The sequence below is a fragment of the Dryobates pubescens genome, chromosome 11 (genome assembly GCF_014839835.1).
Source record: "Dryobates pubescens isolate bDryPub1 chromosome 11, bDryPub1.pri, whole genome shotgun sequence".
NCBI lineage: Eukaryota > Metazoa > Chordata > Aves > Piciformes > Picidae > Dryobates > Dryobates pubescens.
In genome coordinates, this window is record NC_071622.1 from 1958025 (window position 1) to 1974912 (window position 16888).

The 16888-nt window shown below is 56.9% G+C and overlaps 1 protein-coding gene across 1 annotated transcript; it reads right to left on the reverse strand.

The window, feature by feature from the left end:
• Positions 1-635: 635 nt before the first annotated feature.
• On the reverse strand, positions 636-11402 carry RPE65 (retinoid isomerohydrolase RPE65). The gene is made up of 12 exons (XM_009909100.2): positions 11252-11402; positions 9353-9460; positions 9115-9256; positions 7348-7495; positions 6127-6208; positions 4821-4953; positions 4571-4710; positions 3422-3551; positions 2421-2535; positions 2222-2316; positions 2010-2121; positions 636-843 (listed from the first exon to the last, which is right to left on the reverse strand). The coding sequence occupies exons 2-12, from the start codon at positions 9427-9429 to the stop codon at positions 692-694; spliced, it is 1326 nt and encodes a 441-aa protein (XP_009907402.2). The 5' UTR covers positions 9430-9460; positions 11252-11402; the 3' UTR covers positions 636-691.
• Positions 11403-16888: the final 5486 nt, after the last annotated feature.

The window sequence follows — 16888 nt, forward strand, 5'->3', positions numbered from 1 at the left end:
GGTGAAGAGAAGGCTCCAGGGAGAGCTTCTGGTGGCCTTTGAGGACTTGAAGGGACTGATCAGCAAGCTGGGGCCAGCCTTTGGAGCAGGGCCTGCTGTGACAGGACAAGGGGGGTGGTTTGAACTCAAGGAGATTCAGACTGGAGAGAAGGGAGATGTGTTTGACACTGAAGGCAGTGAGACCCTGGCTTTGGGTTCACAGAGGTGGGAGCTGCCCCATCCCTGGAACCACTGCAGGTCAGGTTGGTTGGGGCTCTGAGCAACCTGCTCTAGGTGCAGCTGTCCCTGCTGGCTGCAGGAGGGTTGGACTGGATGACCTCTGGGGGTCCCTTTCCACCCAGCTCAGCTGGGATTCTGTTCCCATCCGTACAGGTGCCGAGTTCAGCCTCTGCAGCTTTCTGCACCTTTCTCTCTGCTGCAGTTGCAAAGTTGGAAGTTGCAGACCCCCAGATCTCTCCCCCCAGCCCCAGGCTGTGCGTGGTTTCAGGCACAGCCTGGTGCAGCTGTGCCTGTGGAAGCTCTGGCCAGTGGTGGATGTGCAGGGCAGCTGGTTGGCTTGATCAGCGATCATCGGGACCCAAGCGCTGGCTCTTCATTCGGGAGCTGTGCGAATCAAGTGGCGTGGCAGAGGCATTGCAGGCAGTGGAGTGCTTGTCAGTGGAGACTCCACCTGTTGGGAGCTGAAGGAGCTTCAGGCCCTCTTGAAGAGCCCGTGGAAGGTCACTGGAATGTTCACCTCCACTTCAGCCCTGGCCACCTCGCTCATGTCTTTGGCATTGAGGATGAGGAGGTAGGCTGGCTTGGGCCCCGTGCCCGGGCTGATCACGATGCTCAGCACAACCCCTGGCAGGGGAAAAGCCATCAGCTCTGGCCCACTCTGCCCCCCATGCAGCCCTGCCTGGGCCTGAGCAAGGACAGGGTGGCCACTCTCACATGGGACACCACTAAATCCATCCCTACTGTGGGATCAGCAGCCAGGTAGATGGTGAGAACTGGGATCTTGGTGCTCAGCAGGAGCTAAAGGGTAGGGGGCGAGGGAATGGGGCCAGGCTCTGCTCAGTGGTGCCCAGGGACAGGCCCAGGGCAGGCACAAACTGGAGCCCAGGAGGTTCCATCTGAACAGGAGGAGAAAATTCTTTGATGGGAGGGTGCTGGAGCCCTGGGGCATGACTGTGACTGTGTGTCCTTTAGGGACAAAGCCTGAGCTCACTCTGCTCCTTCATGACACCTTGAGCAGCCTGGTGTAGTGGGAGGTGTCCCTCCCCATGGTAGGGGGTTGGATCCTCAGGGGTAGGGGTAGAAACCACAGCTGGTTTAAGGGAGGGTCACATTCTGGAATCACAGAATCAGTTAGGCTGGAAGAGACCTTTGAGATCATGGAGCCCAACCATGAGCCCAGCACGACCATGCCCCTCAGCTCCACATCCCCATGGCTCCACGACTCCCCCAGTGCCCTGGGTCAGACCTTGACAACCCTTTGGGGGAAAAAGAGTTCTTCATGTCCAACCTAAACCTCCCCTGGGGCAGCTTGAGGCTGTTTCCTGTCTCTTGCTCTGTGGGACCCCCACCTGGTTCCAACCTCCTTGTTTGCTTTCTCAGTCTTTGTTCCATGTTCCCTCAGGAACTTCAACCTTGTCTAGGGGAAGCTGTCTGTACCCATGGCATGGAGGCTGGAACTGGATGATCTTTAAGGCCTTTTTTGAGTCAAACCATTGTGCAAATCTATGAATTGGAACCTGGCACCTCTGGGAGCTTCCTGACCCTTGCAGCCACAACCCCACCATATCATGATCATACATCCTTAGAATCATAGAACAGTTTGGGCTGGGAGGGACCTTCAGGGTCAGCCAGCTCCAGCCCCCCTGCCATGGGCAGGGACACCTTCCACTAGAGCAGGTTGCTCAAGGCCTCATCCAGCCTGGCCCTGAACACCTCCAGGGAGAGGACATCCCCAGCTTCTCTGGGTAACCTGTTCCAGATGCCACCAAGCCACACAGAATCAGCTTTACCATCATCTTCCTCCAGGGCATCAGGATGGGAAACGAAGATGGGTTCCGAGGGGTAGGCGTCGGGCTCCTGCCACACCCAGGTCTCCTTGGTTTTAACATTCAGCTTGCAGAGCTAAATGGGGGGGGGGGACAACAAAACCCAAAAGCTGCATCTCAGGAAGACTTTCTCCTCCTCCTTGAACTGAGAAGCACCTCAGGAAGTTGATAGTTACCCTGTCTGGGACAAAGTGGTTGAGCCCCAGCCCGTAGGTGTAGGTGTAAGGTTTCCCACCGTACTTCTTGTAGTTGATCTGTGGAAATTCAAAGGCTAGAATAAAAAGAAACAAACAAATGGATGAATGAAGAGGTGTTGGGGGGCTTGAGGGGGTGCAGGGGGACTTGTCTTGCTTTGCTTTGGGGTCATCAGCATACCGTGACGTGGCCCTGAGAAGATGACTTCTGGCTCCAGCCAGATGGTCTCGTCGCTGCGCAGGGTGGCAGTGGCTGTGGTGTAGGGCAGGGTGACCAAGTTCTTGCCTGTGTCAGCCTGGAACGAAGCAAAACCAGCAGGGGAAGTGGAGAAGCAAACTTCTTAGTTTGTCTGCACAGGGCTGTTGGGAATGGCAGGGAACAGCCAAAGAGGGCTGGGAGCAGAGCCTCATCCAGCTGCAGGACAGCAGCAATGGAGCTGAGCTCCTGCTGAGGAGAGGCTGAGAGACCTGGGGCTCTCAGCAGCCTGAGAGGGGATCTGAGCAGTGCTCAGCCATAGCTAAAGGACCTGTGAGGGGCAAGAGGCTGGGGCCAGACTCTTCTCAGTGGTGCCCAGGGACAGGCCAAGGGGCAGTGGGCACAAATGGGAGCCCAGGAGGTTCCATCTGAACAGGAGGAGAAACCTCTTTGTTGTGAGGGTGCTGGAGCCCTGGAGCTGGCTGCCCAGAGAGGTTGTGGAGTCTCCTTGTGTGGAGAGCTTCCAACCCCCCCTGGCAATTGTGCTGCTGGGCAAGCTGCTGTGGGTGCCCTGCTTTAGCAGGGGGGTTGGAGTGGATGATCTCCAGAGGTTCCTTCCACCCCAAACTGTCCATGATTGTGTCATCATCTAAAGAAGGTAAGAAGTATCTCTGAAGACACATCCTTCAGGTTCCTCAACCTGTACTTGAAGCTCTGTCCCCATTACAGTGTTTGCTTTGAATGAATCCCTGGAGCAGTGTCTCAGCTGGCCATGGCACTGCGGGCCCTGGTTTCATGGCCACGGTGGGGCTGGGTCGGGGGTTGCACTCCATGATCTGGAAGGTCTTTGCCAACAACCAAAGCAATTCCACGATTCTGTGACAAATGGGGTCAGGCAGAGCAGTAGCAGTGCTGGGCCAGCAGCCCTGCAGAGGACTGGTGCAGGGAGCAGTGGCTGGCAGCCCTGCCGGCAGGCACAGCAGTACCTTGTCGATGTGGAGGGGCAGGACGTAGCGGCGCGCCTCGGGCTGCGGAGCCTTCTCCGCCTGCCGCTTCACCTCCTCCCAGTTGGCTCGGAGGTTGGCCAGGTAGAGGTAGTTGTACACAAACTCGAACCTGCAGGGAGATGGCATCAGAGACACAGGCAAGGATGGGATTTGGGAGTGGGGTGGGGTCAGGTGCATCTGGGTTCGTCCTGAAATTCAGTGGGCTAAGACCTTGGGGCCTGCAGAAGAGCTGCCTGAGGGGAGCTGAGCAACGCTCAGCAAGAGCTAAAGGACCTGTGGAGGGCAAGAGGCTGGGGCCAGACTCTGCTCAGTAGTGCCCAGGGACAGCACAAGGGGCAGTGGGCACAAACTGGAACCCAGGAGGTTCCATCTGAACAGGGGAAGAAACTTGTTTGATGTGAGGATGCTGGAGGCCTGGAGCAGGCTGCCCAGAGAGGCTGTGGAGTCTCCTTTGGAGAGCTTCCAAGGCCAGCTGGGCATTGTGCTGCTGGGCAAGCTGCTGTGGGGGCCCTGCTTGAGCAGGGGGTTGGACTGGGTGAATAGAATTAGAATGGAATGGAATGGAATGGAATAAACCAGGCTGGAAAAGACCTTTGAGATCATCCAGTCCAACCTCTCAGCCAACACCGTCTCCAGAGGTCCCTTCCAACCTCCACTGTGTGGATAAAGGCAAATTAAAGATAATGTTTGGGGTTTTTTTCCTTGGAAAATGAGTTTCCAAGAGGCTCTCTGCATCATATGGGTGGGGACTACCTACAGTGGGTGGGGACATCTACCTGCAGTGGGGGGGGACATCTACCTACAGTGGGGGGGGGCATCTACCTACAGTGGGGGGGACACCTACCTACAGTGGGGGGGGACATCTACCTACAGTGGGGGGGGACATCTACCTACAGTGGGGGGGGACATCTACCTGCAGTGGGTGGGGGCATCTACCTACAGTGGGGGGGGACATGGTCTGCTTGTCACCACGTGTGAATATGAGCTGGATGGAGGGAGTTGGTGAAGCACCAGCATTGATTCCAGCAGGGAAGGGATGTGCCAGCACAGGGACCAGTGTGTTTGGTGTTGGGGCTCTGGGGGACCCCCTTATCTCACCCGGGGGGGGGGCAGTCCAGCAGGGCTCACCCCTTCCAGGTGCAGAGGTCAACGATGAGGAAGCCGTTGTCCTCGTAGGTGTTGATGTGATGGAAGAGGTTGAAGGCCGAGGTGCGGTACTTGATGTTGAGCAGTCTGCCTTTCTTCTTCTCTGCCACGTGAAGCCACACCTGGAAACCAGCCACAGTTTGCCTCAGGCTTGAGAAAGGAAGGGGGAACCAAAGCAGTGGAGCTCCCAGCTGAGGAGTGGCTGCCCAGACTGGTGCCAGCCGCTGCTTACCCCCATGGTTTCGTTGGACTCGAAGCAGTCCATGTAGTTGGCTCCCCAAAGGCTCCAGGAGGAGAGGAACTTGAGGAGGTTGATCTTCACTGGTGTCTCCACAAACACAATGTAGTTTGGGGTCAACCCAAAGCTATGTGAGGAGCACATCAAGGTCACTGTAGTGAGGTTGGACTGTGGAAGGTGTCCCTGCCAAGGCCAGGGAGGTTGGACCTGGATGATCTACAAGATCCCTCCTGACCCCAAGCATTCTATCCTATCCTATCCTATCCTATCCTATCCTATCCTATCCTATCCTACCCTATCCTATCCTATCCTATCCTATCCTATCCTATCCTATGAATCTGTGAAACTTAGGCACTAGAAGAGATCATCACTTAAACAGGACAGGGATCTAAACACCAGGATTTTGGTAAATCACCAACTTATAATAGACTTGTTTGGGTTGGAAAAGACCTGCAAGATCATCAGGTCCAACCATCCACCCAGCACCACCATGGCCATTAATCCACGTCCCACAGTGCCATGGCCACAGGCTTCTTGAACACCTCTGGGGATGGGGACTCCAGCACCTCCCTGGGCAGCCTGTGCCAATGCCCAGTTGCTTTCATGTGAGGACAAGCCCTGGGTGCCACTTCTGGAAGTGACTGGTGCCATCCATGGGTGCTGGCAGAACCCAACAGGGACCCTGTTGGTCTGTGCTCACAGCTCCCAGCAGCTTCATGACAGGAACACACAGCCTGCCACACATGAGCAGTGTCCTTCTCTTCTGCTGGCCTTCATCACTGATCATTTTGGGCCCCTCCAAGAAGCACATTGAGGGGTTGGAGAGGGTCCACAGAAGGGCAGCAAAGCTGTTGAATGGCCTGGAGAACAGGGCTGGGGAGGAGCAGCTGAGGGAGCTGGGGGTGTTCAGCCTGGATGGAGAAAAGGTGGCTGAGGGGAGACCTTCTGGCTCTCTACAGCTCCTGACAGCAGGTTGGAGCCAGGTGGGGCTTGGTCTCTTCTGCCTTGTAACAAATAACAGGACCAGAGGGAATGGCCTCAAGTTGCTAGAGGGGAGGTTTAGGTTGGTCATGAGGAACAATTTCTTCCCCTTGAGGGTTCTCAAAGCCTGGCTCAGGCTGCCCAGGGCAGTGGTGGAATCCTCATCTCTGGAAGGGTTTCAAAGCCCTGGAGATGTGGTGCTGAGGGCCATGGTTTGGTGGTGCCCTGGCAGTGCTGGGGCAGTGTTTGCACTCCATGATCTTGAAGGTCTCTGCTAACCAAAATGATTAGAGGATTCTGCTGACCCCCCAGACATTACCTGTGAACATAGGAGGGCTTGAATCTGTCACTGCAAGGGAACTGCACCACCACCTCTGACTTGTTCATGGGGTCTTCCTTGTCTGGAACAGGAGAGTTGAAGAGTTATGGAAGGTTTCACCCAGGCTTTGTACTTAGAGTCTTTACCAGCAGGCTTCTGCCTCTGACATGAAGTTCATGATGTAGAGCAAGCACTTTCAAGTGGTTTAATGACAGCATCCCTGTTAATGAGCAAATGAAAGCTAAAGATGCAAAGGTACAATCAACATTCCAAGGAAGTCTTAAAGCATTGAAAGGCAAAGGAACTTGATGAGAAAGCTTGTCAGAGTGTGGCCAGCAGAAGGGAAGGGGTTGTCACCCTGTACTGGGCCACACCTCTAATACTGGGTTTACTTTGGGGCCCTTTACTCCAAGAAGGACATTGGGAGGCTGGAGAGGGCCCAGAGAAGGCAAGAAGGACATTGAGGGGCTGGAGTGGGTGCAGAAAAGGGCAACAATGCTGGGGAAGGGTCTGGAGAACAGGGCTGGTGAGGAGCAGCTGAGGGAGCTGGGGGTGTTCAGCCTGGAGAAGAGGCTGAGGGGAGACCTCCTGGCTCTCTGCAGCTCCCTGGAAGGAGGTTGGAGCCAGGTTGGGGTTGGTCTCTTCTCCCAGGCAAGCAGCACCAGAACAAGAGGACACAGTCTCAAGCTGTGCCAGGGGAAGTTCAGGCTGGAGGTGAGGAGAAAGTTCTTCCCAGAAAGAAGAATTGGCCATTGGAGTGTGCTACCCAGGGAGGTGGTAGAGTCCCTGTCCCTGGAGGTGTTCAAGAAAGGCTTGGATGTGGCACCTGGAGCCATGGTTGAGTTGTCAGGGGGTGTTAGGGATTAGGTTGGACTTGATGATCTCTGAGGTCTTTTCCAACCTGCTTGATTCTATGATTCTAGGGGATAGAAGGAGAGGAAATGGCCTGGAATTGTGCCAGGGGAGGTTAGGGTAGGAGATTAGGAACAACTTGTTTCCTGCAAGAGTGGCCAGGCACTGGCAGAGGCTGCCCAGGGAGGTGGTGGAGTCCCCATGCCTGGAGGCGTTCAAGGAAGCTGCGGCCACGGCACTCGGGGGCACGGCTTGACGGCCGTGGCGGTGCCGGGTGGACAGAGGGGACTCGATGATCTCAGAAGGCTTTCCCAACCCAAACACACTTGCAGGAGCAGACTTTGGGTGGGGAGTGAGCAGAGCAGAGACCTGGCTGGAGCGGGGGGATGCGGATGATGTTGTAGGCCAGGGCGAAGTTCTTGCCGAAGCAGTTGCCGATGTTGTAGACCGTGCCGTCCGTCTCGATGTGGGGGTGAGCCGTGGCCCCGTTGACAGACACGTACTTGCACAGGTCCACCTGCAGCAGGGGAGGCAGGCAGTCAGCAGCTGGGAAGGCAGCAGCTCTGCACTCAGTATGTTGTCAGCTCAGACATTGGAAGCTCTCTTTCTAAGCCCAGCCCCCCCAGGGCTCTGTGAGAACGCGAGGAGCGGCCAAGCCAGGCGGCTGGAGGTGGCCCCTGGGGGTGCTCGGGAAAGGTGTGCTCTGGAGTCCTGTGCCCAGCTCTGGGGCCCTCAGGTTAGGAAAGATGTTGAGATGCTGGAAGGTGTCCAGAGAAGGGCAACAAAGCTGGGGAGGGGTCTGGAGCACAGCCCTGGGAGGAGAGGCTGAGGGAGCTGGGGTTGCTTAGCCTGCAGAAGAGGAGGCTCAGGGGAGACCTTCTTGCTCTCTCCAACTCCCTGAAGGGAGGTTGTAGCCAGGTGGGGGTTGGTCTCTTCTCCTGGGCAAGCAGCACCAGAACAAGAGGACACAGTCTCAAGCTGTGCCAGGGGAGGTTTAGGCTGGAGGTGAGGAAGAAATTCTTCCCAGCAAGAGAGATTGGCCATTGGGATGTGCTGCCCAGGGAGGTGGTGGAGTCCCCATCCCTGGAGGTGTTTAGGAAGAGCCTGGCTGAGGCACTTGGTGCCATGGTTGAGTTGCTTAGATGGTGCTGGGTGAGAGGTTGGACTGGATGATCTCAAAGGTCTCTTCCAACCTGGTTAATTCTATCCTGTTCTATTCTGGCACTTTGGGACATGGTTTAATGGCCATGGTGGTGGTGGGTTGATGGTTCTCCAACCAAACCAATTCTGTGATTCTGTGACATGGTTTCAGGGAGAGGTGTGGGCTGCTAAGGCCCAGGAGGAAAGGCTCGTCAGGCTGGCCATTGGTAACACAGCAAAGAGAAACATTAAAGCACATGCTGTGGGTTGTGTGCAGCTCTGCAGGGCACACAGGGCTCAGCTCTGAGGTGGAGGCAGCAGTAAAGCTCTAGTAGAAATCATAGAATGGTTTGGGTTGGAAAGGACCTGAAAGATGATCTAGTTCCAGCCCCCTGCCACGGGCAGGGACACCTCCCACTAGCCCAGGTTGCTGAAGGCCTGATCCAGCCTGGCCTTGAGCACCTCCAGGGAGGGGGCATCCACAAGCTCCATGACTGGAACCCTGCAGTCGTGGTCTGCTTTGGCCTGGCTGCAGCACAGCTCCAGTTTGCAAACCACAACCTGAGGCAAGGACAGGGACCGTGCATCCTCATCATCTCCTAGTTAGATACTGCTCAGAGGAGGAGCAGCAGCAGGTTCATTTACAACCTTTCCAGTGAGGGGGTGAGACACTGGAACAGGTTGCCCAGGGAGGCTGTGGATTCCCCCTCCCTGGAGGTGCTCCAGGCCAGGCTGGATGAGGCCTTGAGCAACCTGGGCTAGTGGAAGGTGTCCCTGCCCATGGCAGGGGTGCTGGAATTAGATCATCTTTGAGGTCCCTTCCACCCCAGACCATTCTGTGACTCCATGAATCTACGAACTCTTCCCTCATTAACTCTCACTCTTGACTCTGATTCTGGATCCTCTCTGGCCAGCCCCAGCTCTCACCATGCTGCAGGAGGTTGTCACCCAACATTCTCATCTCAGTTTTGCTCCTCCAGCTCTCCCAGAGCTCACCTGCTTAATTGTCTCTAGGGTATCTGGGTTAATTTTGGTGATGAAGTTGGTCTCGGTGCAGGCGTAGTAATCTTCCCCCACGGGGTAGACGTTGACAAGGGCATTGTCGGTGACCTCCACACCTTTGAAGTAGGAGAAAAACCTGAGCAGGGGAAAAACACCAAGAGGCAGTCAAGGCTTCTGTGGAAGTAGAAGTCCCACAGGATATCACTGGCATGCCTGCATCAGCTTGGGGTACCTGGAGAAGATGTTCTTGCAGGGGTCTGGGTAGGCGTAGGTGCCGAACTCCGTGATCACGATCCGCTTCTCCGTCATGGCTCGGACATAAGCATCAGTCCTGACAAACCTGAGGAGGGCAGGAAGGCACCTGGGAGGTGAGGACATAACCCCCAACATCCTGTGCTATTAAAACAGCCTCCTGAGACGTCTGGAAGCTGCAGATCACAGAATGGTAGGGGCTGGAAGGGACCTCTGGAGATCATCCAGTCCAACCCCCTGCTCCAGCAGGGCAGCCACAGCAGCTTGCCCAGCAGCACAATGCCCAGCTGGCTTTGGAAGCTCTCCAAAGGAGACTCCACAACCTCTCTGGGCAGCCTGCTCCAGGCCTCCAGCACCCTCACAACAAAGAACATTCTCCCCCTGGTCAGATGGAACCTCCTGGGTTCCAGTTTGTGCTCACTGCCACTGGTCCTGGTCAGTGGGAACCAATGAGAGGAGTCAGGCCCCAGCCTCTTGCCCCCCACTGGTCCTTCAGCTCTTGCTGAGCATTGCTCAGCTCCCCTCTGGGGCTGCTCTTCTGCAGGCTCAACAGCCCCAGGGCTCTCAGCCTTTCCTCCTCACAGAGCTGCTCCAGGCCCCTCAGCATCTTGGTAGCCTCCCCTGGACTCTGCAGTAGTTCCCTGTCTCTCTTGACCTGGGGAGCCCAGAACTGTCCCTGGATTCCAGATGTGTCCTCCCTAGGGCAGAGTAGAGGAGGAAGAGACCCTTCCTCGACCTGCTGCCCCACTCTTCTTCATGCCCCCCAGGACACCATTGGCCTTCTTGTTCACCAGTGCACACTGCTGGCTCATGGGGGACTTGCTTTCCACCAGCACTCCCTCGTCCTTCTCTGTGGAGCCTCTCTCCAGCGGGTCCCCCCTCACCGGTGCTGCTGCAGGGGGTTGTTGCTGCCCAGGTGCAGGCCCCTCCAGCTGCCCTGGTTGGGGCTTGGGCTGCCCCTGCCTGTGCTGCTCATTCTCAAGGCTCTGTTGCTGCCCAGGTGCAGGCCCCTCCAGCTGCCCTGGTTGGGGCTTGGGCTGCCCCTGCCTGTGCTGCTCATTCTCAAGGCTCTGTTGCTGCCCAGGTGCAGGCCCCTCCAGCTGCCCTGGCTGGGGCTTGGGCTGCCCCTGCCTGTGCTGCTCATTCTCAAGGCTTTGCTGCTGTTGCTGCCCAGGTGCAGGCCCCTCCAGCTGCCCTGGCTGGGGCTTGGGCTGCCCCTGCCTGTGCTGCTCATTCTCAAGGCTCTGTTGCTGCCCAGGTGCAGGCCCCTCCAGCTGCCCTGGTTGGGGCTTGGGCTGCCCCTGCCTGTGCTGCTCATTCTCAAGGCTCTGTTGCTGCCCAGGTGCAGGCCCCTCCAGCTGCCCTGGCTGGGGCTTGGGCTGCCCCTGCCTGTGCTGCTCATTCTCAAGGCTTTGCTGCTGTTGCTGCCCAGGTGCAGGCCCCTCCAGCTGCCCTGGCTGGGGCTTGGGCTGCCCCTGCCTGTGCTGCTCATTCTCAAGGCTCTGTTGCTGCCCAGGTGCAGGCCCCTCCAGCTGCCCTGGCTGGGGCTTGGGCTGCCCCTGCCTGTGCTGCTCATTCTCAAGGCTTTGCTGCTGTTGCTGCCCAGGTGCAGGCCCCTCCAGCTGCCCTGGCTGAAGCCTGGGCTGCCCCTGCCTGTGCTGCTCATTCTCAAGGCTCTGTTGCTGCCCAGGTGCAGGCCCCTCCAGCTGCCCTGGCTGGGGCTTGGGCTGCCCCTGCCTGTGCTGCTCATTCTCAAGGCTCTGTTGCTGCTGCTGCCCAGGTGCAGGCCCCTCCAGCTGCCCTGGCTGGGGCTTGGGCTGCCCCTGCCTGTGCTGCTCATCCTCAAGGCTCTGTTGCTGCCGGGCAGCCTGCCCCGTACCTGCGGTGGTAGGTGACGTGCCCCTCCTTGAAGTCAAACTTGTGGAGCAGGGCCTGGCCGTCAAAGAGGTGGTAGAAGGCCTCTGCTCCCACCTCAAACAAACCAGGACCACATCTCAGGAGGCTTCCTCGCAGCCAGGTGGGAATCCTGCCTGTGGGAGATGCAGCATTGCTACCGGCAGGGTTCATGGCAAACCAGAGCAAGGAGTTTTTGTTGTGCCAACACAAACCCAAAGGACTTCAAATTACTTAATGCTTGCAAAGCCTTTGAACACTGCTCCTGGCTTCAGCTGCACAGCAAGCAGACAAAGAGGTTGAGTGGTGACAGGTCTGAAGCTGTCCCATCTACTCTGCCCTTCCTCCACCCCCAAGCACACCAGGACCGTAGGTCCTTTGCCCCTGACCCTGTCCTCCAGCCCCTGTAAAGCCTCCCAGCTCTGGTGCCCCCCAGGCTCCTGAGAGCACCACATGTGCAGGAGGAGATCAAGGAGCCCACACCAACCTGTGACATGGGCAGTCACTGGAGAAGACAGCTCCTCCACAGTCTCAAAGAGCTTCTTGTAGCCTCCAGCAGGATGCTCCACTCTGAAAGGGTCAGAGACCTGGAGTTAGCTTGGGTTTGGGACAGCTTTGGCAACTCTGCTCCCAAAGGAGAGGATCTTGCTTCTAGGTGGATTGATCCAAGACTTGAGGGATCAGGAGGGAGAAGCACCAGCCTTTGTGGGGAGAAAAGCTTTAGAGGCTCTGAGAGCTAACTACAGCCACCTGCAAACCATCTTGAGCCCTGGGGGAACAGAGAATGCTGAGGGGCCAGACTCTGCTGCAGCAAACTCCTCCTGCAGCAGGCAAATCCAGGATACCCTGAGCCACCAGGAAGCAAAATCCAACTTGGATCTCCCAGACCTTGGATAAGCAGCTCCCAGCTGCATCTACTGCAGAGCTCCTGAGGCCACACCAGACACAGCCCATGCAGGCAGTGTCCTTCTCCCACAAAGCATGGACCTACCCCTGGTACCTGGAGGTGAGCCTGTCCCCTTGGATCCACTTGACACCTCAGCATGGGATGGACAGACACTGACAGCGAGAGACTGGCCCCTGCTCTGCCTCCCCTCCAGACTGTGCTGGCCTTGGGCTCCACAACCACCCCCAGCCATGAATTCATGGCCTGGGTTGGGTGGGAAGGACCTTTCAAGGTCCATCCAGCCCACCCCCTCCTGCAGCCAGCAGGGACAGCTGCAACTAGAGCAGGTTGCTCAGAGCCAACCTGACCTGCAGTGGTTCCAGGGCTGTGGCACAGAATCACAACATCACTTAGGTTAGCAAAGACCTTCAAGATGCCTGAGTGCAACCGCTAGCCCTGCTCTGCCACGTTCACCACTGAGCCCTATCCCCAAGCACCACATCTCCGCAGCTTTCAGCCCCCCTCCAGGCATGGGCACTCACCACTGCCCTGAGCAGCCTGGGCCAGGCACTGACAACCCTCAAGGGGAAGGAATTGTTCCTCATGTCCAACCTAAACCTCCCCTGGGGCAACTTGAGGCCATTCCCTTTTGTCCTATCACTTGTTCCTTGGGAGAAGAGACCAACCCCCACCTCCCTCCAGCTTCCCTACCTACCATCTCTCTGGGGCAACCTGGGCCAGGCCCTCACCACCCTCAGGGTACCAAATTCCCTCCTCAATACCAAGCCCCAGGAGCCCACAGAGATACTCACTGGCTGTACATTTTCTCCTTGAGGAAGAAGCTGAGCAGCCAAACGCCACCAGAGCCACACAGAGGATATTTATGGGGGGGCTGAGCCCCTGCTGAGGTGACCCCCCCTGCCTAAAACCTCCCTCACCAATGAGCATGCCCTGGGAACAGAGCTGGCTTTCACCCCCCCCAAATCCTCCCCAGGGCTTTGGAAGGTTTTGTCTTGCACAAAAAAGGGCTTTGAGTGCTTTTCTGAGACCTAAATTCTTCCCCAGCAGAGCGATTACAGAGAGGGAGGGGAGGAAAGAGCAGCCCTGGGGAGGAGCCAGAGGGAGCTGGAGTCACGCTGGGCACTTGGCACAGCACCAGGGGCTGCAGCAGGCCTGCCAGAGAGAAACTGCTCCTGCCTGCAGACACCTCCAGCCCCTGCAGTGGAGCACTCATGGAAGCACAGAATGCTTTGAGTTGGAAGGCACCTTAAAGATCATCTAAGCCTGGCCCCCCTGCCACGGGCAGGGACACCTTGCACTGGAGCAGGTTGCTCAAGGCCTCATCCAGCCTGGGGCCTTGGCACCCACCTGCCTGCAAGCTGAGGAGCACAGCTAGGACTGGCCCAGGAAACTGCCCAGCAGAGAGAGGCATGGGGGTGTTGGCCAACAGCCAGCTCACTATGAGCCAGGGTGTGCCCAGGTGGCCAAGGCAGCCACCAGCATCCTGGCTTGGATCAGCAGTGGTGTGGCCAGCAGGGCCAGGGCAGGGGTTGTTCCCAGGCACTTGAGTGCTAGGTTCAGTTTTGGGCCCCTCCAAGGACAAGGAGGAGCTGGAACAGGCCCAGAGAAGGCCAACCAAGCTGGGGAAGGGTCTGGAGAACAGGGCTGGGGAGGAGCAGCTGAGGGAGCTGGGGGTGTTCAGCCAGGAGAGGAGGCTGAGGGGAGACCCTCTGGCTCTCTACAGCTCCTGAAAGGAGCCTGGAGTGAGGTGGGGGTTGGAGTGAGGTGGGGGTTGGAGTGAGGTGGGGTTGGAGTGAGGTGGGGGTTGGAGTGAGGTGGGGGTTGGAGTGAGGTGGGGGTTGGAGTGAGGTGGGGGGTTGGAGTGAGGTGGGGGTTGGAGTGAGGTGGGGGGTTGGAGTGAGGTGGGGGTTGGAGTGAGGTGGGGTTGGAGTGAGGTGGGGGTTGGAGTGAGGTGGGGGTTGGAGTGAGGTGGGGTTGGAGTGAGGTGGGGGTTGGAGTGAGGTGGGGGGTTGGAGTGAGGTGGGGGTTGGAGTGAGGTGGGGGTTGGAGTGAGGTGGGGGTTGGAGTGAGGTGGGGGTTGGAGTGAGGTGGGGGTTGGAGTGAGGTGGGGTTGGCCTCTTCTCCCAAGGAACAAAAGATGGGACAAGAGGAAACAGCTTTGAGTTGCCCCGGGGGAGGCTCAGGTTGGACATGAGGAACAATTTCTTCTCCACAAGGGTTCTCTGTACCTGGCCCAGGCTGCCCAGAGCCTGTGCTCAGGAGGACATCAGCCCTGCTCATGGCTTGCTTTACAGGCAGCAGTGCTGCCGTCAGACGTGGGCTGTGCTAAGTGCAGATGGTTGTGAAAGCACCAAGCTGTAAGAATGTTCCAAGGTTAAGGAGAGCTTACAGCTCTGCCCCCCTGGGCAGCCCTTGGCATGGGATGAAGACAGCTCCTCATCCCACCCACCTGTGGGCACTCCTCCTGTACAAGCAGAAGTTGGGCTCCAGGGCTCCAAATTGGGGTGAAAGGAGAAAATGAGGCCTTGAACAGACACCAGGTGTGAAAGGTTGGCTTCTTCCTGGGTTGCTTTGTTTGTCTCCTCCTTACAAGAGTTTCCTTCTGGCCTCAGGGGGCATTTAAGGTGTCTAGCTGACAAACAAGATTCTGAGTTGAGCCTTCATGAGCTCCTGGAGGCCTTCAGTTAACCCTGCATGTTCAACAACCCTCATTGTCTGGGGAAGAATTCCACCAATAAACACAAAATCATGGAATCATTTGGGGTGGAAGAGACCTGTAAGTGAGCCCAACCACTGACCCAGCACTGCCAGGGCACCACCAAACCATGGCCCTCAGCACCACATCTCCAGGGCTCCAAAACCCCTCCAGGGGTGGGGACTCCACCACTGCCCTGAGCAGCCTGGGCCAGGCCTTGACAACCCTCAAGGGGAAGAAATTGTTCTACATGCCCAATCTGAACCTCCCCCAGTTCAACTCATGGCCATTTACCTCTTACCCTATCATTTGCTCCTTGGGAGAAGAGCCCAACCTCCACCTGGCTCCAGCCTCCTTCCAGGGAGGTGCAGAGAGCCAGAAGGTCTCCCCTCAGCCTCCTTTCCTCCAGGCTGAACACCCCCAGTTCCCTCAGCTGCTCCTCCCCAGCCCCGCTCTCCAGACTCTTCACCCAGCTCTGTTGCCCTTCTCTAGACCCTCTCCAGGCCCTCAATGTCCTTCTTGGGGTGAGGGCCCCACGACTGAAGCCAGTGTTGGAGCTGTGGCCTCAGCAGTGCCCAGCACAGGGAGACCCTTCTCACATAAGAGGAGTTCAAGAGCCCCAGCACACCCAGTTCAGAGCCTGGAAACAGAGCCCCAGCCTGCTCTGCACACAGCAGAAAGTGACAGCTGAAAGAAGGGGTTAGATTAAACTGCACTTTGTCTCTCTCCCTCCTTTGGGAGCTTTCATTGTCTCCATTTCCCTCTTGATTCCCCTTTTTGTTAAGGTCTGTCAAAACCTCTGAAGGGAGCATTAAATAACACAGCTCAAGACCTCTGAATAATGAGGGCAGGGCTTTGAGAGCTAAATCCTGAGCAATGTGAGCTTCTGGCCTCCTAAGTTGCTTAACTGGAACACAAACCAAGCATTTGTGCAACACTGAACAGGTTTGAGAGCAACCAGAGGCACATTTGGCTAGGTCCTGGACTTTTAAAAGCAGTTGGCTACAGGTATTACAGAGCAGGAACATCTGCAGCCTGCTGTGGAAGCGGAGATCTCCAGGACACAAAGGTGCTGAGGGGCCTGGAGCAGCTCTGTGAGGAGCAAAGGCTGAGAGCCCTGGGGCTGGTGAGCCTGCAGAAGAGCAGCCCCAGAGGGGAGCTGAGCAATGCTCAGCAAGAGCTAAAGGACCTGTGGGAGACAACAGGCTGGGGCCAGACTCTGCTCAGTGATGCCCAGGCCAAGGGGCAGTGGGCACAAACTGGTACCCAGGAGGTTCCATCTGAACAGGAGGAGAAACTTGTTTGTTGTGAGGGTGCTGGAGGCCTGGAGCAGGCTGCCCAGAGAGGTTGTGGAGTCTCCTTGTGTGCAGAGCTTCCAAAGCCAGCTGGGCATAGTGCTGCTGGGCAAGCTGCTGGGGGTGCCCTGCTTGAGCAGGGGGGGTTGACTGGGTGATCTCCAGGGGTCCATCTCAACTCCTACCATTCTGTGACCTCTTCTTCCTAGTATCAGGTGATAGAATGAGAGGAAATATCCTGATAGTGTGCCAGGGGTGGTTTAGGTGGAACATGAGGAACAGTTCCCTTCCTACAAGTGGTCAGGCATTGGCACAGGCTGCCCAGGGAGGTGCTGGAGTCCCCATCCCCACAGGTGTTCAAGAAAGCTGTGGCCATGGCACTGTGGGACGTGGATTAATGAGCAGGGTGGTGTTGGGTTATCACTGCACCTGATCTTAGGTCTTGTCCAACTGAAACAATTCTATGATTCTGTTGGTTTTGAGAGTAGATCTAAAGTCAATTATCTATGAAAACAGCAGAACCACATCCAAAGCTTTTAGTATCAGTCACAGAATGGTTTGGGGTGGAAGGGAGCTTAAAGATCATCAAGTTCCAACCCCCTACACCTCCCACTATACCAAGGTTGCTCAGCTCCAGATAAATTGTAGAGAGAGACCCAGAAATGTTTGAGGGAGTCAGGTAATTTATTTCTGGTGGGTTTCTGGCTCATTTAGAAACAAACAACA